Genomic DNA, 26,671 nt, shown 5'->3' on the forward strand with positions numbered 1-26,671 from the left:
TTATTAATTATGGTACGAATTGTTTGAATGCAAATTAGTCATGATAAATTGTTGTGTTGTGATAGAGTGTCGACTTAGGCTTTAGCATTAATATGATATAAGACAAAGCCTCTTGAAGATTGAAATGAGACTTGGCGCATCGAGGGCTTCATGGACAAGCTACCTTAAATAGCTAAAACACATGACCACCATTCGATGGCTGAAAAGTCGGAAGTAGGAAGGGTAACTCAGAAAGCGAAAGCAATTCTTTAAAACGTATAAATGTAAGAAGTTTTCCTTTTATAGGGAATAAGTTAGGTTTCGGGGACGAAACCTCTTTAAGGAGGGAAGACTTGTAACATCCCGAAATTTCTAAGGTAATATTAGTTATATTACTTATTAATAGATGGAAAGTTTACTCGGGTTATCAGGAAATAAATAATATAATAGGAGTTGGTATGGGTCGGGCTAGTGTTGGGTAATGGATGTGGGTTGTGGACTTGGGTTAATTGAGATGGGTTAAATGAGAATGGGATTTTAGGGATATAAATACCCCCAAAACCCCAAAATATCTCATTTCTCACCAACTCCCCAACACACACTCCATACACACTCAAAACACACACATTCTAACCGATCAAGATTCGAAGCCGAGACCCGAGATTTGTTGATAGATCTGAGTTGGTAAGGTAAGAACTAATCCCGCAAAGCTAATATTACTGAAAATGGTTAGGATTTGACGGGTTAACCGGACCCGAAACCTTACTGCCCAAATCGGACCCCTAAAACGTCGATTTTAGGCCGATTTGATGGTTGGGGTTTGTAGGCGCTGATCATACGATTCCGTGGGTACCAAAATCGAGTAATTTGGCTAAGAAACGAAGGAGTTATGGGCAAACAGATCTGCAGCGCGATAACTTCGCCTGCAAGATTAAGTTCGCCTGATGAACTTCGCCTTCAAGCGTAAGTTCGCCTAAGGTTTAACTTTGCCTACGGTCAAGTTCGCCTAAGGATAACTTCGCCTGAAGCCAAGTTCGCCTAAGGTTTAACTTCGCCTGAAGCCAAGTTCGCCTAAGGATAACTTCGCCTGAAGCCAAGTTCGCCTAAGGTTTAACTTCGCCTGAAGCCAAGTTTGCCTAAGGTTTAACTTCGCCTGAAGCCAAGTTCGCCTAAGGTTTAACTTCGCCTGAAGCCAAGTTCGCCCGAGGGTTAACTTCGCCTGAAGCCAAGTTCGCCTAAGGTTTAACTTCGCCTGAAGTGAAGTTCGTTTAGAAAATAAATTAAAAACCTAATGGGAAATGTGTTAAGACAGTTAATGGAAATAAATTTTTTCCAAGCTGACCTGGCAGCTCGACCCCAGCCAGGGGCTCTGCCCCTTGGACCCTGCTAGGGGCTGCCGCCCCTAGACCCCGCTGCCAGGGGCGCTGCCCCCGGACCCCCGTTCGTTGTGGGTCATATAAAGATAGAAATACATTATGAGAGGTGATAGTTAATTGATACGTGTAACTTGTTCAGTCAGCCGAGCCAGTTAAGAGAAGGGATTTACAGCTATCAGAAACAGAAGCAGAGTTCAGGTGAGTTTCTAGCCCCATTTATGTGTTATGTTTTCGGGGCTGTGTGCATACTCAATGTGATAGTTAATACACTTATCCTAAGAGATAAGTGTATGCCTTATATGGATAATGTGAAATATATGAATGATTGCTTGATGGTACGTGAACGATCTTCGGATATTGCACGTACTGTCAGGTTGTAAAGCTATGTATAAGGTAGGAATGTTATGAATGAATGATTGCTTGATGGTACGTGAACGATCTTCGGATATTGCACGTACTGTCAGGTTGTAAAGCTATGTATAAGGTAGGAATGTTATGAATGAATGATTGCTTGATGGTACGTGAACGATCTTCGGATATTGCACGTACTGTCAGGTTGTAAAGCTATGTATAAGGTAGGAATGTTATGTATGAAGGATTGCTTGATGGTGCGTGAACGATCTTCGGATACTGCACGTACTGTCAGGTTGTAACGCTATGTGTACGGTAAGTATGATACGTATGCTTATGTGTATGAACGTGATAAAGTAATGAAAGAAAGAAATGATAATGTATGTCGTGTATGGTATATGTGATAAATACGATTGATTGCTTGACGGTACGTGAACGATCTTCGGATATTGCACGTATCGTCGAGGGAAGTGATTAGCTCCTTACATGGATATTAAATAACAACTTATAGATAGGGTTCCTTCAATGGAAAGTATTATGTTCCTTCAATGGAAAGTATAGGGCTCCTTCAATGGAAAGTATAGAGTTCCTTCAATGGAAAGTATAATGTTCCTTCAATGGAAAATATAGGGCTCCTTCAATGGAAAGTATAGAGTTCCTTCAATGGAAAGTATAATGTTCCTTCAATGGAAAGTATAGGGCTCCTTCAATGGAAAATATAGGGTTCCTCCTATGGAAATTATATATAGTATGGTCGTGGTAAAGGTTCTTTTAATAGATATTACGTGATGATCCTCCCATGGATATTTATACGAGGTTAAGGTAGAAATGTGTGTCTACGGATACGTTATGGAATGTATGAGAATAAAATTGTATGTTGCCTGATTAACTAGAACTCACTCAGCGTAGCTGACTTTTAGTATGCACGCAGGTGAGCTGATTATAGAGTTAGCATGAGGATGACACACGGCATGGATTGAACGGCTGGCATCTGAAGAAAGAAGTAAAGATGTTTTAAATATAAAGTTTTGTGTTATGGTATCAAAGAAAAGATTTAATGTTTTGTAACAAATGATTGATGTTTTATATTCCGCGAAAAGTTTTAATAAACTCTGATTTGAAGAACTGTGTTTATGAGTAAATCCGACACGACAGTAGGGCTACCGGGTTCGGGGCCTTACACTTATTTTGATGTGGGTGTAAAAATGAAAGAAAAATTTAGAAAATATTTTCAACAACTACCCGCTGTTTTGACATGTGCTGCTGCGTTAAACCCTTGCATAAATGTTGGTGGTGTTGAAGCTTTAATAGAAAAAATTTGTGATGAGCTAGAGTTAAACGACGATCAAAACCCCTATTATAACCAAACTTTAAAGAATGCTTTCAACACCACCTTGTCTAACATGTATGATGTTTACCTTACAAAATACGGGTCGTCTTCCCAAATTCATGACTCGTTAAGAGCTGTTGCCCAATCCCAATCCCAAACCGACCTTGAAATGGGGATGTACTACATGATTTGGGAAGACGCCGGTAAACGTCAAAAGGTAAACACCCCAAGCAGTGAACTTGGAAGGTATGGTGGTACCAACTTTGTGAAACACATGACTCCAGATGAATTTAGAAGTCTTGATTTGCTGGCTTGGTGGAGAGGTAAGGAGGATGAGTTTCCGATCCTCGCCGCCATGGCCAAAGATTTACTAACGGTCCAAGCTTCCACGGTAGCTTCGGAGTCTGCTTTTTCTGTTTCTGGCAGGGTTATATCGATTAGGAGGACTCGACTCACTCCACCAGCTGTAGAGATGTCTATTTGCTACAAGGATTACTTGGACTCTTTAGATAGGGCACAACATCAACGCTCACTCGAGGGGGAAATGGACTATGAGGCGGGCTTGTATGAAGACGAGGTCAATCAAGGACACACTCAACCAATGACCGATGAAGAAGTCGCGTACGACGATTACCTAAGGAATAGCTCGGGATCGGGTAGCGATGAAAATAATGAGTAAGAAACAGCAAGTTGTTAATGTAATCGTGTCTAAGCATTCTTTAATGTTTGTATTTTTGAGTTACGAATATGCGATGACGATTTAATGTTTGTATTTTTAATGTAAAAGCTATAAATGAAAGTTATGTATTTTTGAGTTACGAATATGCGATAACGATTTAATGCTTGTAGTTACCGGTTTGCCTTGTAGTTACCGGTTTGTTTATACTGTGAAAAAATAATGGTTATTTAAAAAAAAAAAAAAAAAAAAAACCGGTTAACCGGTTAGACCGGTTATTAAAAAACCGGTTAATAAAAAAACCGGTTTATTAACCGGTTCTAACCGGTTCCCAAACCGGTTACCGGTTATGGTTTTCATACACAAAAACCGGTTATTAACCGGTCCGGTTATTAACCGAACCGGTTTTTTTCCTGGACGAAAAAAACCGAAAAAAACCGGTTCGGTTAATAACCGAACCGGTTTTTTTAAAAAAACCGATTTGTGCACCTCTAGCTAGGACTTTAGGCCCTAAAAATCTAGAGACCCCCAATTTTTTATAAAAAAACACAAAATATATTAGGGTTTCTTTGTCAGCCGATACACGATGGAAAAATAAGGAAACCTGGAAGATTTGGGGAGCTAATGGATGAGTCTATTTTGGTATCACGCTGTATTTCACGAGATTTTTGGAATAGAATGAGGAATCAATGAAATCATCTTTTAATCCATAACGTGTGACATTCGTCACGTGTGTTTGAACAATCTGTACGTCACACTCGAGCGTTTCCGCTTAAGCCGGGATGTTACATGACGGCTCTATAATATTGTCTATTTCCGACCGTCATGTTCATCTTTATAAATGGTGAGTCTCATAATCTCTGTTTCTATTAGCAATCGCATCCTCATATTCTTTGATTTGCTTTTAATTCATGATTGAATTGCATTCAACAGTTGCGATTTTTGATTTCATATTTTGGTTCAGGTGCCCGCTGAAAGCTGAAGCCTGAGTGCTATGAGTTTTAGTCTATGCTGATTTTGCTTTTTTGCTTCAAGACTTCAAGCGAATTTACTATATTGCTATTATAATATGCCAATTTGAGGTTAGTTTATTCTTATCACTTTATGTTATTATCTGTACAATAATTTGACAATTTATAATCTGCCCTAACTGCATTCTTGCCCAATTGTATTAGAAATTTAGAATATCCCCTAACTGAATTCTTGCTCAACTGTATTAGAATTTTGAAATTCCCTAATTGAATTATTGTCAGGTGTTATTTGCTACTTGTTTCAATGTCATATCGGTGCCGAACTTACGAATCTGGTTATGCAAAAAAGCAAAAAAGACTTAAAAGGGAGGCTTTAATTGAATAAAAAAAAGGAGATATTTTTAGATTTTTCACATCCACAAAACCTACAATGTTACAAGAAAGGTTAAATGTTTTAGCTCTTTTGTCGATTGAGAAGAACTTTTAGCAGAAATTGATTATGATTATTTCATTAAACAATTTGCATCTAATAAAGCTAGAAAAATAAATTTCATGTAAGCATTGTTTTTAACTGACACGATATAACAAAAAAAAAATGTTTTAACTCCGCCAACTATAAACGTTTTGGTTTATTATTGCCGGTCCCAAGCCCGGATAAAGGAGTAGAGTTTATATTAAAAAGTTTGAAAGAAAATCTCCCAACTTGATAGGTAGCTTGAGGCCTCTAAAAACCTTGGGCCGCCACTATGACTAGCATACAAATGCGATTATCAGTTGACCATCGCCATGTGAACCGGCTTTGGCTACTAAGACTAGCATATAAATGTGATTGTCGGTTGACCATCGTTATGCGAACGGGCTTTGACTACTAAGACGGCGTATGATCATACTTACTGTGATATATTATGATGGACCTCTCCGAATGCGATAAAATAAACACTTAAACAAATAGCAATTAGCATTTAATTGAAATACACACAATATTAACGTTTGCGAGTTTGTGTATATATATGCTATAAAAATATGAATTAGATACGCATATGTCTCCAAAACGTTTGAAAACAGTAAAATAAAATGGGGAATGATATCTCACCTTATTGCTTAGGCGAGTGTGCGAGAAATAAGAATAAAAACATGATTAAACGAACGAACCGTCCTTTAACGTGCTAACTGAGATAACTGAATAGACCTGAAACTTTGAGACAAATAACTACAGTTAAAACCGAGAACATAGTGGACTGGAATCGATCCGAACGGATGTCTAGAACTCCGGTTATGAGATATTTAACGTTTAAGCGAGCTGGTACTGATCAGAATCCGAACAGCAATTCGGAAGTCAGGTTTTGGCCAGTAGCCTTAAAATATCTAGATAAAAATAAAAGTCTTCTGGACCGAAAGTCAGTTCTAACCAGAAGTGATAGAAATCGATTGGTCAACTTTGTTGACCAATTTGCCCATGAACGGGTTGGAGTCCAATTGACCATCGAGACTCCCTCAATCGGAAAAAATGATTTGGATTTTGTTCAACATATAAAAATACACAATATTGAAGAAGACAACTTACCCCGGAGATGAATAGAAGGATGAGAAAACCATGGTCAAAGAGTTCTTGAACTTGAAAGTCAACATAGCAATACGAACTTGATAAATTCTTAAAGAAGATGATGAAAGATGTGAGGGATTTCGTGGGTTTTGAGAGGGTGGCTGTAAATCAGTAGTTTTAAGGGTTTAGAAATGTGTTTTGATCAAGTATTATGTATTATAACTTGTTTATGAAGTAATTAATCCGATTAGGAAACGAAATAAGCTATTAATGAGAAAATCGGGTATAATAACTAACAAAATTTGGCTTGGACAATAAGAAAACGAATTTGGGATCTGCTATAACATTTCTTGGAGTTTAAGTTTCATTAAATTAGTCGAAAATATGAAAGATTTGGCAAAATTAGTCTATGTACTTTCATAAACGCGATTTTTAGCCATTTTAAGCGATTTTTTAAAGGCTTCTAAGGGCTATTTGGCATAGTTGAAAGTTATGAAATTATAAAATAAGTTAAATATCAATATATACAAGTTTTAAATAGTTAGAAAGATCATAATTACATTCCCGAATCGGTTTCAACTTAAACGAACACAAATACGAAAAATCCGAGATGTTACATAGATCATGAACATGCCAACTAGATCATGAAGTTTTCTAAAATATTCACAACTATTGTATATTATTTAAGTCGATACTTACACAATTAATAAATGGATCAATTAATTTATTTGAGCATTTTGTATTCCCCATAACGTCAACTATCTGCCACACACATGCTGGCAAATGCAAAATGTAGATTCAGATGGTTGGTCAGCAAATTGCATTTTGAAGGAGATATTGAACGAATTTTATAGCTACATTCATGTTTTAATATCAAATTCATAAAAAAAAAGTTAACAAACAAAGTTATATGATTAATATCATTGAATTTGTTGTCACAAATGTACCAATTACAATATAAAATTTTTAAAAACAAAATACATAATATTTAAATAAGTTGTTGTGCGTGATTGGAACCGGCGACTTTTCTACATCCTTGGTTTGGCAACGTACACATCATAATGTCAAGTGTTCAAGGTTCCACTTGGGTCGGCTTTCTAAGTATCCAGCATGACCCTTCGACGAAACCTTCCTGGCGGGTAATATGACAGATGGAGCGAAGGCGGTGGTAGCTAGAGTAGTGATACGGAGTACACCCCCACTTCCACGCTGATTGCTCACATCATAATTCTGAGACGACCAATTCTAGCAATAGATCTATTCAGCATGGGTTTTTATTAACGTGATCTAGTCGGCCCGAGTTTTTAACATCATTTTCATGATCTAGTCAGCATGTTCACGATGTAGTCGGAATATTCATGATCTAATCCGCCTGACATAGACATGAATACAGTCGTCGGGCCGACTGTTTTATTGGAGCTTAGATTGGCTACAACAACCAGTCGTCACGTCAGCTTTAGAGACATATGTTCGTTTTTTATTGGCTATACGAGCCAGTCGTCTTGAATGATTAAAAGTCGTACCGCCTTTTTTGTAATGGATATTTTAGATATGTTTGTAAATGGTGGACAAATTTGGAAGCCATTTTATAAAATGGATATTATGGGAATTTACCCATAAAAGAATCACCACTTTAGATTTGGGGTCATGTGGCTCAAGACCATAACACCAATTTTGGTGTCATAAACTCTTACGGATGAATTTTAAAACACACAAATATATTTCCCAATTTTCTTTTATTAGTAACTAATAATAATTACACCCATATAGAATAATATTTGTTGGGTTTTCTTATAAGAAAAATACCTAACAAGAGATAACCCAAAATTTGGAAAAATGGATGGAGATACAGAAAAGGTATTGGATTATCAACAGTTCGTTACCGCCAGTGTTTGAAGAGGTAGGTCCCAGCAGAGCCCAGTTGGTCCCGCAAGACTCACCTTGAACAGGGACGTCTGCGCAAAGGCCATCTGCTTCCGCAGGACCCACCATGCTCAGAGAACCTTACGCGCAGTACGCAAGCTGTACACGCAGGGAAAGCCTCCCAATGGTGAAGTACCCCGCCTGTTCCCGCAGTTGCGGATACAAGCCATCAGGGAAGGCTACCCGCAGACAGCAGGGCTACACGCACAAGACAATAGATACTTCAGTAGTCACATGAAGGAATGGGCAAGACGGGAACAATCCCGCCAAAATGAGCCAGTCCGTATGATTCTGAAAGATCTTCTGTACTATACCTACCAAGGTATGGATAGGACAGACAATCTGACCAGAACAGCCCATGAGCCAATCACAGGGTGACAGCTCACCGACAACAGTACGAGGAGGAGCACCCTCTAGTACTGTTTGTCACTATTAGCCGCTGCCTACTCACCAACCCTTACTGCAGGGCATGCGCAGCCTACAGTTGGTGAAATAGTGTTACTGTGGGCCGTAACCTATTCACCAACCAGCATGGCCTGCGTATAATCCACAGTAGGTAGGACGTGCATAATCTACAGTTGGAGGAATAGTGCAGCCGACATAGTTACTGTTGGCCGTAACCTATCCACCAACCAGTATGGCCTGTGCATAGTCCACTGTTGGTAGAACAGGAATACTATTCAGCCGGCTATACCTTCTAACCTACCTTCGGCTATAAATACTCCAACATCTTGGAATGGTAAGATCATCTGCTACCCAGTTATCTAGCAATCTCTTAATATACACTTATATTCAGAGCAATCTAGTCTGATTCTCACGCCGGAGGGTGGTCACAAGGAGGAACCCCCCCCCCCTTCTCAGTGACGAGCTTACGGTGTTTGTTTTGCAGGTCTCCTGAAGAACAGCCTTCTCAGTTAGATCTCATCCGTGGGAAACATTACTTAACCCCCAGATTATCTATAATCTGTCCAGATTATCTATAATCTGTCCAGGGTTCACTTAGTGTTTCTTCACTTACTATACTAATAAAAGAAAATAATGGTTGCCACATGTCAGTCCCATATTGATTCTTGACAATTTTTTCCCTCCTAAATTCTAATCTCCAATCTCCTTAATTCTAGATATTTATGGTAATGATATTAATGTTTGATAATTTAAGATTGTTAATTATTTTAAGAAACTATTAAAAAAACAAAACCGAATATAACGGGTTCTAAATTTTATATATCATACACCAATTGAATAAAACAATATTTGGGAACGACTACTAATTGCCAAACACAAAACTTAATTAAATTAATAGAAACTCCGGCTATTGTGTTTAATTATACGTATATATAAAGTAATCCAAATAATTAATTGAGTAGAAATATCCATAAACAAGAAAAAATTTCATATTCTTCATTTTTTTTATATTTACATTCTGTTTAAAAATATTTAAAACACTTTATTATAGAGAAATTTCTAATGTTTGTTCTAAAATGAGCTTAAACTTACATTTTGTTCTAAGAGATTCTTTGAAACCCACTAATTTCTTTCTTGTCAATAAATTCACATTTTCGTTTAAATTAAAAAAAAAACTCATCTAAATAAAAAAGACAACAAAATTTCCTATAATCATTGGTAATTTCAATATCATTTTGAATGAGAAAGAAGATTTGTAACTTAATAATGGAACTAATTTATTAAAGAAAAAAATAATCTTAATGATGAATTTGATTTGTTGTCGTTAAATAAGGTGGTTGGCGATTTTGTAGGTTTCCTTAAATTAAATTTGTAAATCAATCAAAATAAATTTATAAATCATGCTTGAAATTTGAATTCGTACCAAAATTATCCATCAATCAATATTAATTAGCTTCAATCAATGATTTCATCCCTGATTCAATGCAAATTTCGGATCCGGATACATCACAGCCATACATTTATTTAACACGGTCCATATTCATTTGTTCATCTTCACAAATAAGTTAATACAAAAATTTAATGTAAGAGACTTTTTCGAATTTGTAAAATTTATATTTTAAACTTCTTATCTATATATTAGATTTATCTTTTACCTTTAATTAATGTTCTTTTTTTTTCTTTCAAATAATTCATCTTATTAATTTTAAAATTTGAGAAATCCCATGTATTACTCGGGTTCTAAAACTAGTATATTATATTATAAAATAAATATAATTATTTTACTACAATTAGGGTATTTTGTTGAAGGGATGATTTGTTACAAAATCAACCAGAAAACTTTTAGTTTATTTTCTATAAAAATCATAAGTTTTGTAGCTTTTAAAAATTTAACTTTTTAAAATCAATTACTACATTTTATTAGATCAATACACCATGGTACGATTTGCCCCTCTCAATCTTTTCAAAAGTTGATGTACTTAGCAAGGTCGGCTATGAGGCAGGACCAGGTGGTTAACCAACCTTGGCATGAGTATGTTTTAAAAACCGGTTTTTTACTTGTACTGGATTAGGCTTAAAAATGGTACAACCGGTTGAACCGGATTATACCGGGAGGTTCAACCGGTTGAATTGTTTGCCTTATATTTTCCTATAAATGCAACTTTAACTCCAAAAATAACCTAAAAGTAAATGATTTCATAACAAAAAATAATCCAAAAGTTAATCCACATTAAAAAACATAATTCAAAAGCACTTAATTTTACAAAAATAGTCCTAAATTTTACACGTTTGATATTAATTGTTGGGTTAAAAGTAATTTTGATAAAATATGGGCCGCAAATATCAAAATTTTCTCGGACTTAAAACCGGTTTGCCGGTTGAAATCGGTATTTTAGAAAAAACTGCCGGTACGATGTTCTAGCAAACCGGCCAAAAATACTGGCCTCAAAATACCGTCTTGCTATGTGAAATCCGGTTTAACTGGCCGGTTTAAACCGGATTTTAAAACACTGCACGACACCCCGATAGACCTGGTTTTTTAATTATATATATATATATATATTAACCAAAGTTGAGTGACCACCTAGCACTGCCTCAACTTTAAAAAGTGTTTCAATTAGGTCACTCAACAAACCAAAGGCCCAAATTATTATTATTATTTTTTTGCTTTCGGCTAAAAAATTTTCAAAATTTTCAGAGACGGACCAATAATTAGTGAAGGGATATGATCTCAAATATTTATCATAAATTTAGTAGTTTTGGAAATTTAATATACTTAGTGAATATCCCAGTAATAAGGCTAACAGTGATTTGTTTTGTAGGATGTTCACGTTTTCGTTGTCGTTAGAAAGATACTCTGGAGGAAATCAGTTAGATAGTATCCAGCTTTCCTTCTTCAAGTTAAATAAAGTAATTGTAGAAAAATGAAGGTAAACGAGAATCGCATATTGCAACAAAAATTTAGTTACGAGAGAAATCAAATGGCATTATTTAACTTAAAACTTTACTAATGAGAAAAGGGAATATTTTACATAATAGTGATCAAGTTTCAAAAGTGTTTCAATTAGGTCACTCATTCAATTTTTCTTTAAATCGGGCCACTAAATCTTCAAATCGAGTCTCACCGATTTTTTATGCATCAAGAAAGAAATGAAGGATAACATGTGGGAGTCAGAATTTACAATACACAAATATATGTATTTAAGTTTAAAAAATTTAAAAAAACGTTAATTTTATTAAAATTTAAAAATAAAAAATAAAATTCATATCACCACTCAACGTTAACATAAAAAAAAGATAAAAAGATTTCCTATGTGAAACAAAAAAGAAAAGAACTAAAAAAAACGTTAAAAACCTTTAATTTGTTAAAATATAAAAGTTTGGTGACTTAATTACAACAATTTTTAAAGTTGAGTGAACTAATTTGAACGCTATTGAAACTAGTTACTATTCTATAAAATTGCCAAAATTATAATATGGGCTTACATATTAGGTTTATTATTTTCAATTTGATTTTTGTTGCCAGCCCATGAGAATTGGTCGTCGCATACAGCTAATCGGCAATTCACGAGGGCAGCCACTCCTTGAAGACAAACATACGCAGAAGGTAGTGATTTGGAATGTGAATCGTGCGGACTTCGACTTACGTTTTATGGGTGTTATTTTTTTAACTTTTACGGTCGAGTCGTTTTTTGTGATCACAATCGGGTTTTGGTTTGTTTGTGCACATGCATTTAATTTGGTTTATGAACTTTGCAAGACTTGAATGTGTTTCTCACTTTTTATAGTGGCTGATTTGAGCTATTCTATGTGTTTTGTGTGTGAAGAAATACTTATCTTTTATAATGTCAATCTAACAATCTAGGTTTTTCAGTTACGGATGGCTCTTAAGGATTGGTCAATATGTGTTGCTCATGGTGATAATAGTTAACTATATGATGATGTGTACATAATTAACCAATGCGGTAGTTAAGTAGTGATTACGTACAAATATGAGTTGTGATAATCATTCAGTATGAAGAGCTACAAGTTAACTGTTGATGGGTAGATATGAGTTGTTATGATGAAATTGATAATTAACAACAATGATGAATTAATGTTTCATTGAATGTTGGATCCTATTCCGGCTGAACCGGGGAAGGCTCCTAACGTATCACGAGAATGGGATCAAGCGATTAAAAGTGAAAGTGAGAGTGTATATTATTGATGATCTTTCTTCTATTTGTGAATGCCTTATACAAACAATCCTTGTTCTTATTTATAGGCAAGTTAGATATACACAAAATCCTAAGGTTCATAGCTTCCGGCTTGGTCCCTTAGTCCGATCTTCTTTCCTTTGGGCATTGTCTTCTTTGGCGATCTTTACCTCTTGGTCGCTGTCTCATATCCCGGGTCACACGCTCCTCGGGCCACCCACCGGATTGGTCATGTTGCACGAGTTTCCCTCGCAATCTCTTTCCCTCCACTTTGCCTTCTAGAACTATTTATATCTTTGGGCTCTTCTGAATTGGGCCTTGCTCAGGTTGTTGGGCTTGGTGCATGCCCATGAGCCCGTCTCATGGGTAGGCTCTTCATTAAACAACATGAATACATGATATTATGTATTTTAAAATCATTTTGCAGGGTTAGCAATTCTAAGTGTGCGTTAATGGTTTAGTACTTAAGCATATAGTCGAGGATTAAGAGTAGGAATTTGATTTTTATTGGGTAATTTAAAAGTGTTATTGTAACCAAAACGTTATAAAAAAGAATGATGACACGTACTTAGGATGTTTCGTACATCTTATACGTTGTTCGGTTGTGTCAGAATGTGAGCTATAAGTAGCGTTAATCGCCAAGTTTTGGCTACAAATTTGTTAATTATCCTTTTCATGATTAGTTACCTCATTTCTTTTACAAGATTATACTAATGATTATATCATGTAATGGTGTGATGGAAAAAGTTTGTAATGGAGATGGTCGTGATGTGTAATGATTTGTTTTTTCTTTCAATTATGAATACTTTTGTTTTGCTTAGTTTTAATGCTTCACTGTGATGGGATTTGTATGCAATAAACAAAGTGGACAATGCATGTTTTATGTGAAAGATTTATTCCCTCTTTTACTCCACCCTCGATTATATTGTAGACATAAACCCGCACAACGCGCGGGTTATAAAACCTAGTTAATATTAAAAAGCAACTAAGTAAATAATGGCAAATTAAAACCATTTATGTCATTTTATATAGTTTTTTTTATATATAAATGTAACTCATTAATATTTACTATTAATATTTTTAACATAGTGTTCTAAATTACTCTTTAATCAGTGAACCACGTTAATTTTCAACATACAAATATGAATCATTGTAGCATTCAAATTACTATTCAAAAATATAAACCACACTGTATAGTAGAAAATTTGATGCATAAGGTTACATGTTCCAAACCACCAAGATAAGACACAAGAGAATTATGCACTCTTTCCTCACAATGTTAGTTCCATTACCTCTAATGACATAAAGCGTATGCCTGTAGTATCGTTTCATAGGAGTTACAAAAGTGTAATTAGGTAATTTGATTGAGAAGAAAAAATATGTAATTAATTTTACGGGTTACGTAAACATGTAATAAAACATCTTAACACAAGAATATATGTAAAAACCATTTTATATCATCGCTTTTTTGTTTTCATCTATCAACCCATATTGGGTTCACCAAGACAAACTCCACCAGAATTATTATTATTATTATTATTATTATTATTATTATTATTATTATTATTATTATTATAATATTATTATTAGTATTATGGTTATTATTATTTTATAATTTTTAATTAGTAACTATGTTTCAAAAATGTTTCTACTAGGTTAGTCAAGTTTAAAGTATTCCAATTAAGTCACTTACTTTTATATTTTATTTAATTATATGTTTAACATGTTTTCTAACATGTTTATTTTTGTTTTAATGTGGATTTTTTATAATGTTGATATGGAGTAGTGAAGTGGATTTTATTTTTAGCTTTAAATATAATTAATAATTTTTTTTTAATTTTTTAAATATAACTACATATATTTCAAATCTTGGTCCCAAATCTTCTCCTCCATTGCTTTATTGACGCACAAAAAATTTCATGAGGCTTAATTTGAAGATTTAGTGACCAAGTTTGAGAAAAAAAAATACATAAATGACCTAATTAAAACACTTTTGAAACTTGATTATTATTATGTGATATTTTCCCTTAATATTATTATATTTCTTAATAATTACTATTATCATCATCAATACCACTATTTATTTTGCTATTGTTGTGTTCTAATTCTTAGAGTTAAGTGCTTGGTTAATCCATGTGGTTTGTAGATATTACATCATTGGTCCTTAACGTTTAATAATTATGTATCTGATTCTAATAGTAGTAAATTTATTACTAAGGTGGTAAAGAGATATGGATTTTGTAACTATGACGATTCTTACCGGCTGACACCATTAAAAATTTCAGTTAAATCCATGTAAATTAACCAAACTACCCTCAATGACAATAATAATCATATAAGCGGGCTCCACCACACCGGTTTTTTTTAACAGCTAAATATATTATTTACATCCACCCCTAGTGGTGATTCAACACATGACAACCAATTTAAAAGTAAACCATCTTTGCCACCACGTACGGTTTTACCAAAAAACTATAAGCCAGCTAATTTATTATTTTTTTTATCATAACCTATACGAGTATGAATACTTTTATGTACGTTTACATTTTTAGGTTTATTGTGATTACCGTAACATACCTGATCAATTCGTGTCTCTACGCGCCTAATTATATATATAGTTATCATAGAGTGGGATTTGAAACTGACCCTTGGATCAAAATCCAAGATTTAATATTAACCGTCTGATAAGGGCATTCAAGATTGAATATTAACCATCCGATAAGAAGATTGAATATTGACTGTTTGATAAGGATTAAAAACTAACTCTTTCCCACACGTGTTCATTTGTTGTATACAAAACCGTTTCATCCTCTTCTTCTTCCTTAATTGTAGCATACTAAACCAAAACACCAAAACCATTGTTATCGCAAGGACGACGAACCCAAACATTGATATCGCATTTCGCAAGGACGACGAACTAGAACTTTCCCCTAATCCGAGCCCCCTTAATTTCATTTCACTTATGCCATCCGGCTCACAGCTCGCGGTGTGTCGGCCTGAGATGGATGACATCTCGCTTCTCACGGTTAATAACAACCGGTAAGTTTTTTATTTGACTAGTTTACGTTTGATTTGGGTGATTGATTTGTGTGAATTTGGTTTGAATCTGTGTTGAGGAAATTAGGGCTAATTGGATATAAAACTTCAGCATCTATACCCCAGAGCTTTAGTTTCCTTGTAAGAGATACGATAAAACCGTTGTCTGATTTCAATATCATGCGTGAATTGTTGGGTTTCAATTCATTAACCCTAATTAGTTGGTAGCCTATTATTTTTACAAGTTTGTTTTCATAACCATTGAGCTTTATGTGACCTTGCCTTTTCTTCTGGTTCTAGATTAATTGATTATTATTAATTAATTGTTGTGGACTTTGCTGATTATATTCGTAGATCCATAACATGTTAACTGATTAATGTTGAAGTTTAGGCTGAAAATGAAATGAATTTATTGTATATTTTGCATTTTTGATGACATAATATGGCTTTTTTATTCTTAGTTTTTGTAAAGATAATCAGTTTATCATAATTATTTTTGTAACATGTGTTATTTAAGGTTCATGGAATTTGGTGGCCTGATTCCCACTTTATTTGAAAATTCAACTATCGATATTGAATATTGCAGATGATATAATCATTAAATTACTTTTATATGCTATTTTTTTATCCTAATTATATAATACTTATACATATATAAAAAATTATATATAAAGTTGAGTAAACCATACCCTAAGAATGGAGACATAGAAATTATATTAATCAGAGTTACACTATAATGTGTATGTCTAAAGTTACTGACAAAGACATTTTTTGGCTTAAGCAAAACTTAATTTTCACTCACTTTTCCAGCAAGAGGCGTCACATTACAAAAAAAAAAAAGAATACAATGCAAGGCAAATTGAATCAACTATAGTCCAATGTCTACTTTCAAGGTGCTTCCACAAAAGGTTCATGGGCTTAGGTATAAACTTTTGTGGAACATTATTCAATTAGAATGGTGGCTTAAATATGCTCAAATTTTTTTAAATTTTAATTTGAGTTATTGTCTTAAGAATATCACTTGTATTTTGTTTTATCTTCTTTGAAATTAACTTTTAGCATTTGTATTATTGTGAAAACAGAAATAATAATAATAATATTTAAATATGCTTATTGTTATTTAAGTTTTAATTAAAAACATTTGGTTTTGAAGATGTTTATTAGTAACGTGCTTTATAAATGGTTAGTGAGAAATATAAGGTGATCATGGGTAGTGGTAAGTTACCACTAACTTAGTTGCATACCCTTTTTTAGGTGGTTCATTTTGATTTAATTTTATAGTTTTACTTTCATTATTTGCATTTTGAAGGGAAATTTAAACCATTTTTATAAATGGTTATGAGATACATAATTTTCAATGGTTATGAAACTTAAATATATAATAATAATAATAATAATACGAATACCGATTATAATATTTTTTTAACAGTATGATTTAATTATGGATTTGGTCCTAATTTGAAACGGTTAGTCAAACGAAGTAATTACTAGCTTTTATAAGTTTATGCTATTTTATAATCATATGGATCTGGTAAAATCCTAAATATATGCATTACCATTAATTATATGATAAGTTATGCTGCAACTAATAATTGCTTAATGAATAGTAAGGTGACTTAGGGTATAGTAACTCAAATTTTTTTGTTCATTTGCAAGTAACATTTACGTATTAACACATTTTATTTATTGTGAAGATTTAATCTAAATTTGTTTCAAAACTATGTTGCAAAGTTAAGAGGTGGTTATTGTCTACTAAAGATATAACACTTGAGGATGTGGGTTAGTGGGGTTGTGGTTTATGAGAGGGAACATGTTTTTAAACAACATTTCAAAATTTATACTACTTATAATTGCTTTATTTTCATTTATATATAAGGTAGTAAACTATTCTTTTACACATATTTTCAACACAAACAAACATACAGAACCATGGAAGACATCTTAATCTCAAGAGATTTCCTTCATGACAATGTAAATGTATGAATGTTTCATTTTTCCCTTATAGTTTCTATACTATCATTCTTATTAAAAGATATCAATATCTTTAATTGTATAACAGGTTCAACTGAAAATTAAGCCAGCTACTAATAAACCACAGGTTTTTTCATCTATTACATTATCCTAAATTCGTCACTACAAACTTTTATTACCAAATCATAGCTAATATTATAAATTTTGTACTTACAACTTAGACGGTGAACTTAAATACCAAACATGATGAAACTGAGTATGAGAAAACACCACATTCTCTTGATGGCAGCAAGGTATCTATAACTTAAGTCAATTTCAATCAAATCAATTGTTTATTAGTTTAAAATACACAAATCCTATTACATTTGTTAATATCAGGAAAATAGTGACGGTGTTCAGATTATTGACTTCACTCCACACTTTAGTCCATACAAATCTCAACTTCAACGTGAATTCAGCGAAGAGGTATGTTCGTATTTTTGTCTTAAATTTAATGTTCTTCACTAGAGTAACTTATTTTTTTAATAAGATCAAGGAGAATAGCACTTATTCAATGGAAATGGGATGAGGTAATTGATGTTTCGAGTTCCGAGGATGAAAACCATCACGAGATAATTGAAGTGCCTAGTGATGACAAGGAGAATGAAGAAGATGATACCAGAGACTCAGATTCAAGTTCCCCTTCAAATTCCAATATTCCAAGAATTAGGGTCCTCAGCCGCAACCGGGTTGTTCGGGTTTGATTGGTTTTTATAATAAGTCGTAGAACGCATGCATGTTTTGATTAAGTCTATGCTACACTTTTTAAGTTTTTTATTTCAAGTCTATGTTACGCTTTGTATGTTTGTTATTTCAAGTTTTATCTAAATATGTATTACAATTGTTTTGACATATATATATAAATATATATATATATATATATATATTAAGGTTTAAACATGTTACGAGTAGTTAAACGAGTGTATTAATTTCGTGTCATATACTAATGTAAAATATATTTATGCGTATTTACATGATCTCTTAATGTGAAATATAGGTTGACTAATGTCTAATTAAATTGGTGTATCAAAAAATGTGGGCGCTCTTTTGTTCCAACACATAAATATATACATAGGCATGAAGTAATACACTTCTATTTGCAATTCCTGTGAATCCGTATATCTCAAAATGTATTGCACCACAACCAAACCGTTGCATATATTATTGAGTTAATGTTAGTATCATATTACTGCGTTTATATTCCCGTCCACCGGACGGGTAAACTGCTAGTTTTGTTAAATAGATGAAAGTATTAAAAGACGGTCACCGATAAAAAAATATAAGAAGCATTAATATGGTCACATGCCTTCCACTAAGTTATTATTAAGGTGTTCCAATGTTGCCACGGGGACTTATATGTCAAAACCCCAAAATAATTTAGAGTAATAACGATTAAGGGTGTTGGTGATGTGCTAAAAATAGTTATTAATTTATTAACTAAATAAACGTTAATTTAGACACTAAGTAATAACTCTAGACTCTTAACTTAACTAAAACTACTAACCGGTAAGTGAACCGGTCGACTCTAGTACAGCTAAGTAAGTCCGAATATCGAACCCACGAGACTCTTTAAATTATGTAAACTAGCTGAATTAGACTTAACTACAGACACAACTATTTATTTATTATTATTGGGGGGGGGGGGTGTTTACTAAAATACTAATATTAAACTAATATTAAATTAATCACTAAGATTTAAAGATGACTTAAACATAGACTTAATTCAGATGATGACAGGGAACCACCTAGGCTAAAATCCCCTAAGTTTCAGTTATCAATTAACCGGGAAAATATTTAGTTATGGAACTGGGATCGTAAAATAGACGCTTAAAAGAAAACCTGAACAGGACCCCTGACCCTTCTCAAGAAGACACCTATGGGTTTCTAATAAGTTTTAACACTCACAAGTATTAAAAATCAAGTTTCTTTACGATCACCTAATCGATTACAAACTAGTTCCTTTATACGAAATCTTACCTTACAGCGCAATCAAAGGCAGTCTAATATATTCCATTGACTCGATAGACAAAGTTAACCAATCAAACCTAGACGGACTCCTTACGAAGAACTAAATCTAGCAATCCTGATCAACAAAGACCTACCAATAACCTAGCACCTTACAACTATTTAGGTTAGCAGCACACTTAGGTTTTTTTGATTAAATAATATTATTCCTATGATCTTATTCGAAATCAATCATAAAGTAGTCAAAGACACAAAGTAAATGACCTAATAGTAACCAATCTTAATGACAAACTGTCACACCCCGACCAAAGGCGGCGGAACATGCCGAGGTGTAACGATTGTCCATAAGCACATGACACTAATTAAAGTGACAGTATTTAATAAACTCATTTCATTTCACAACATCAAAAATGTCACATAACAATTATCCATAAAATAACCATAAACAAGATATCACAAAATATGGCAAATTGATATTGTTCATTTTTACTAATATCCTAAGGTCTTTGATGTCGTTTTCTTCACAATCATAAATCAACCAAGATGCAAACATGCAACATTTCATAAAATAAAGTTTGTCAACACAAAGGTCGGTGAGCAATTCATAAGTTTAATCATATTAGTATATAATAAAGATAGCCACAAAACTTGCATACGAAACGATAAATAAAAGTGATAATTTGGATAAATAGATATCATAAATCAACCAAGATGCAAACATGCAACATTTCATGTTCGGCTTTGGATTTGGAAAAGATGAGAATGTCATCAATAAAGACAATAACGAATTTATCGAGGAATGGTTTGCAAACGCGGTTCATGAGGTCTATAAACACCGCAGGTGCATTTGTTAACCCGAAGGGCATAACCAAAAATTCGAAATGTCCATATCGAGTACGGAAAGCGGTTTTTGGAATGTCTTCTTCGCGAACACGCAATTGATGATAACTTGATCGAAGATCGATTTTGGAGAAGCAAGTTACGCCTTGAAGTTGGTCGAATAGGTCGTCGATTCGTGGCAAGGGATAACGATTTTTAATGGTGAGTTTGTTAAGTTCCCTATAATCGATACACATACGAAACGAACCATCCTTCTTTTTCACGAAGAGAACAGGAGCGCCCCAAGGAGAAGAGCTAGGACGAATGAAACCTTTATTGGAATGTTCTTGGAGTTGGTTCGATAATTCTTGCATTTCTGACGGGGCTAAACGGTAAGGAGCCTTGGCCACAGGCATCGTGCCGGGCACAAGATCGATTCGAAATTCAATCGGACGAACGGGTGGAAGACCGGTGACATCGTCGGGAAAGACATCGAGGAAATCACGAACAATAGAAATAACTTGGATTTTCCTTTCCTTTTTGTCTTTTGTCGCCAAGAGAGCCAGGAGCGGAGCATAATTTTGGCGTAAGTATTTTTGTGATTGAGAGCACGACATGAGATTAAGCCTTCTCGAAGTAGCTTTTCCGAAGACCTTAAGGATTTTACCGTTAACAAGCGGAATGCGGATGAATTTATCGAAGCAAACAACTTTGGCACGGTGCAAAGATAACCAATCCATGCCTACTATGACATCGAAACTTCCCATTTGCATCGGGATGAGATCGATGGAGAATTTATGGTTAGCAAGAACGAGAGCACAATCGCAGACGACGGAATTTATGGTGATGGAGTTCCCATTGGCGACTTCAACAGAAAACGACCGAGAAAGCTTGGTTCGAGACACGGCAATTTTTGACTCAAATTTCAAAGAAATGAAACTTCTATCGGCACCCGTATCAAATAAAATGGAAGCCAAATGTTGGTTCACTAAAAACATACCGTTCACAACATCGTTTGCCGCTTGAGCTTGATTAACATTCATCATGAAAGCTCGTCCTTGATTGCCTTGGTTGACTTGAGGTGCTTGCGGTGGTGGAGGAGGTGGTGCTTGTATGGCTTGGATGGGTTGGATGAGTGGTGCATTGTGTTGGGAAAGTTGAGGTTGGTAGGTTTGAACTTGGTAAGCTTGAGTTTGGTAGTAAGGTGCGGTCATGGTTTGGTTAGTAAGGATGAGGCGAGGACAATTGTTGCGGAAATGGTTAGGGTCACCGCAATTGTAGCAAGCTCGGGGTTGTTGAGTATTTTGGGGAAAAGTTCTTGGTTGGTTTGGTTGGTTAGGTTGGGTTCGTTGTGCGGATCGGCATGTGGTGTTGAAATGACCAAGTCGGTTACAAATGGTACAATGGCGACAAGGCATGTTTGGTGGGTGAAGGAGTTGGCAAATGTTGCATAGTGGGGCGGTACCGGTGTAGGGTTTTCGGGTTTGGGGTGGAATTTGGGTTTGTTGTTGAGGTTGGGGTTGGGTAACGGCATAATTTCGGTAGTTGGTTTTGGGTTTCTTCTTGTTGTTGTTATTGTTGTGACGGGAAGAGTTGGAGTAGTTAATGGCTTGTGGTGCGGGTTCAACCTTGGCTTGTGGTGCGGGCTCGGGTTTGGCTTTTTCGTTTGGTTTCTTAAGGGTTAGGGTACCCGCTTTCACATGATTCTCCGATAGCGCACCGGCTAGAGTAATGGCATCCTCAAGATTCACGGGTTTGCTACTCATAACTGAGTCTCGGATTTGCATAGGTAAACCCCCAATGTATTTTTCAAGCTCACGCTCAGCCGGGGTAACCAAATGAGGGACGAGAATGCTCAACTCGTGGAAACGGAGTGAGTAAGCGGCGTTATCACCACTATCTTGCTTGAGGTTCCAAAATTCCTCCTCAAGCTTTTGAAGTTCGTGTTTGGGACAAAACTTCTTCATCATGAGAGCCTTGAGGTCGGACCATGGAAGAGCCATAGCCGTTTCCGACCCTTGGAAATGCATGACACTACCCCACCACGTTAGAGCGGTTTTTCTAAACATGCTTGAAGCGAAATTTGTCTTTTTCGCTTCGGGGCACTCGCTATATCTAAACACATTCTCCATACACTCGAACCATTGCAACAAGGTAGTCGCACAGTTCGTACCCCAGAATTCGGTTGGGTTGGCACTAGTAAATTGCTTATATGGGCAGGATACGGGTTTGGTTTCAACGGGTACAACAACGGGTGGAGGAGGTTGGGTAGCTTGGATTTGAGTTACAAGTTCGGGAATCACAGCGGCCATTTGCTTGATGATAAAAGCAGCCATACGTCGGTTGGTGCTCTTGCGTGGTCTTAGTGGAGGCATGCTAAAAGATTATAAAGAAATGGAATAAGTTTTAGGTAAAAAAGAAATGGATATGAGAGTGTATAAAATAAGAATAAGGTGAAGTTAAATTTTCTTTTTGATTGTGAATCCTAGAGTTAGTGAGTAGTAGATGTTAGTGTTAGATAAAATATAAATCTTTGTATATAAACAACAAACTGGAAACAGTCGTAAATGATTTTGAGATTTTGTGGGGTTAAAGCTTAAAAATTTGAGATTTTGAGGTTTATAGAGTCGGAAAATCGTACATGAACCACCATGATTTGATATTCCAACACAAAATTTTTTTTTTATAAAACACAACGTTGGAGTCTAAACATGTGCACGAATCACCGCAATTTTTTTCATGTTTTCGACTCAAATAACGATCATAACACCATAAATCGGGATACAATGTCATGTCAAAGCACTAGTCCACGAATCACCGTAGTTCTATTGTTTTGACACCGAAAAATTAGGATGGCGACCGGAACGCTCGCATTCGACTACTTAAAGTATTGACATGTATAACATGGTTTGTGGCCTAGAAAACGAGCACTATAATCCCACCATTCCAGGTAAGTAAATCACCTTCGATTCTTGGAATCTTTTTGTCAAATGGTCGTTTTATAATGTCTCGCTTCCTATGAGGGCTACGAACCCAATATAAATGCAACCTTTAAGGGATTATAAACAACGGGATCCAAGTTAATCTTGTAATCTATAAAACACAATGAAAATCTACTTTTTGCGTTTTAAGGTAAGGATACCTTGGAAATACTATGAAAGTGTGTGTATGTGAACATTTGGGATATTGGTGAATTTTAAACAAGTTTATAAAGAATATGCGATATGAACAATCAAAATAGAGTAAACACGTATGAGCACACGTATAGGACCCTAAGCATAACAATACTAGGTCTTTACGTCTAACCACCTATCCTATTCTCATGGCTCTGATACCAATCTGTCACACCCCGACCAAAGGCGGCGGAACATGCCGAGGTGTAACGATTGTCCATAAGCACATGACACTAATTAAAGTGACAGTATTTAATAAACTCATTTCATTTCACAATATCGAAAATGTCACATAACAATTATCCATAAAATAACCATAAACAAGATATCACAAAATATGGCAAATTGATATTGTTCATTTTTACTAATATCCTAAGGTCTTTGATGTCGTTTTCTTCACAATCATAAATCAACCAAGATGCAAACCTGCAACATTTCATAAAATAAAGTTTGTCAACACAAAGGTCGGTGAGCAATTCATAGGTTTAATCATATTAGTATATAATAAAGATAGCCACAAAACTTGCATACGAAACGATAAATAAAAGTGATAATTTGGATAAATAGATATCGCTGAACACATTAGCGACACCTAGCTATAAGGGGATGCCAAATAGTCTAGGATTTTATAGTTATCGTTAATTGCATTACGTTAACGACACCTTGCTATAAGGGGATGCCAAATAGTCTAGGATTTTATAGTTCCACCAACCAAAAGCGATAAACACATAGGCATATAAGCATAGAACACCAAATCGAGCAATTATTTAGGTAAAGTATACAACTACGTTTGTGGTTTAAGATTCAAATATAAAGCATTTTGTTGAATAAGTATGAAATGTCACCCCAAAAAAAAAAGATGGAAAATGGGGTATGAAGTACTCACCTTCAAGTAGTAAACTTGAAAGATGATAATTTGGAGATTTGTCGGAACGACGAGTTTAACGCACAATGCCTAAAAAGAAAAGAAGTCTTGAATTTAGAAAGGTTGTCTTGAAGGTCTTTAAACAAAATAAATGTTGAGAAATGTAAATAATTAAAGTTCAAGGTTTAAAATGTGACTATTTAAGAATTTATAATAATAACCCTTTAAAAATGTAAGTTTGCTCGAAATCGGGTTAAAGTATCTAACCTTAATATTTACTCAACCTATGTTAAGTAATAAGGTGGGTAAAATGCAAGAATGCAAATCCCTTTGGAATAAAGATACTAAAACGGGTTTTTTTTTATCGAGTGTTCGGGTTGTCGGTTCGGGTCTTGATAATTGGTCAAACCCAAAGTCAACTTTCCAAAATGTCGAATGTTATGAGATAACTCAATAAAATTTAACAAGACTTAACCAAGTATGTAGTTCCATTGTTTTAGAACTAACAACGCACGTTAAGCGAGTGTTCGGTTTTGTCGGTCCAAACTTTGTTATGAGATCAAGTTGGATCCAACATTTCCAAGTACTTAAGAAAATATTTAAAAATCAATTTGTAACTATTTTTAAAGAAATATACAAGTCTTGATGGCTAAAAAAAACACACTTATGTGTCTTAAGCGAGCAAGAATCGGTTTGGTTCGGTTTCCATCTTACAAAAAGTTCATAGATGGTTTCCACATGTCCAAACACTAAATAACTTGTATAATAATGTACAAATAAAAAAATACCAAAAGTTAACAATAAAGTCTTTAAACAAAAGTTCGGTTTTCGGTTCGGATCGTGTTTCGGTTTAAGACCGAGGTAAGATTCTACAAACCCATAACCATAGAATTTGTAAAAATGATTTTAGAAACTTAGATCTAACACTAAGTATGTTTAAACAAACAAAACTAGTAACAAAGTTCGGTTTACGGTTTAGAGCTATTTACGGTTAAACCGAAGCATAGACTCTTAAAAACCCATAACCATGGAACTTGTAAACATGACCAACAAACTAAAATAAGCAAGATTAATATGTATGAACAAGTTATATAGATGTATATATATCAAGGACACGAAGTCCTCCATGAAGCCTTGCCTTATGGGGTCCGAAACCTCACCGACCGGAATCGGAGAAGTAACTACCAAAGGTAAACAAGGGGTGTATATTATATATATGTTGCACAACCATAAACAAGTATTAATAAGGCTACATAAACTAATTAAAATGAAAGACCAAAATCATTCAAGAACACTTAAGAAGATAACATTGAATCTTTGATGTTTGAGAGAGTTTTTTTTTTTTTTTTGGAGTTGTAGCAAGGGAAAATGAAGAGGAAAGGTGGTGTATATATAGGGTAATGTTGGTGGTCAAATATGGGTGTGAGACACAAGAGTTTTCATGCAAAATGGATCAAGACAAAAACACAAAACAACAAATAAATAAATAAATAAATAAATAAATAAACAAATAAAAATAAAAATAGGATGTTTTCAAGACCCAACAAGTGTGAAACAATATTGTAACATAAATCCATCATTTTGATTATAACATAAGCTTCGGTTTACAAATCAGGTCGGTTTACATAATAAACAAATACAAAAACGAATACAAACAAGACCCGAAATTGACGAATCTCACAGTATCCCCTACTTTAGGAAAGTTCGTCCCAAAATTAAGACGAAGACGATGCTGCGAACAAATGTGGATACTTCTCTTTCATTTTGTCTTCTCGCTCCCAAGTGAATTCCGCGCCGCGCCGTGATTCCCATCGAACTTTGACTAACCGAATACGGCTACGCTTGGTTCTCTTCTCATTGCGATCCATGATCTCAACGGGTCGTTCAACCAAGACCATCGATTCATCGACATGTACTTCGTCGAGAGGTATATGGAGATTACCCTCAGCTAAGCACTTTTTAAGATTTGAAACATGAAATGTCGGATGAACACCGGTAAGTTCTTCCAGTAGTTCGAGTCGATAAGCTACTTTTCCGAAACGCTCAAGGATTT

At 34.7% G+C, this 26,671-nt stretch overlaps 1 protein-coding gene across 1 annotated transcript in view; it reads left to right on the plus strand.

The window, feature by feature from the left end:
• The first annotated feature begins 17,715 nt into the window (after window positions 1–17,715).
• The window catches only part of LOC143566369 (uncharacterized), a 62,087-nt gene continuing 53,131 nt past the window's right edge, over window positions 17,716–26,671 (plus strand). Inside the window, exons 1-4 of the mRNA XM_077053096.1 lie at window positions 17,716–17,757; window positions 17,846–17,884; window positions 17,979–18,050; window positions 18,136–18,222. Of these exons, the coding sequence (XP_076909211.1) occupies window positions 17,716–17,757; window positions 17,846–17,884; window positions 17,979–18,050; window positions 18,136–18,222 (240 nt within the window). The remainder of the gene's footprint in view (window positions 17,758–17,845; window positions 17,885–17,978; window positions 18,051–18,135; window positions 18,223–26,671) is intronic.

Source organism: Bidens hawaiensis, unplaced genomic scaffold (assembly GCF_021521415.1).
Source record: "Bidens hawaiensis isolate Kalapana, Puna unplaced genomic scaffold, B.hawaiensis_p1.1 tig00022875_1, whole genome shotgun sequence".
Lineage (NCBI taxonomy): Eukaryota > Viridiplantae > Streptophyta > Magnoliopsida > Asterales > Asteraceae > Bidens > Bidens hawaiensis.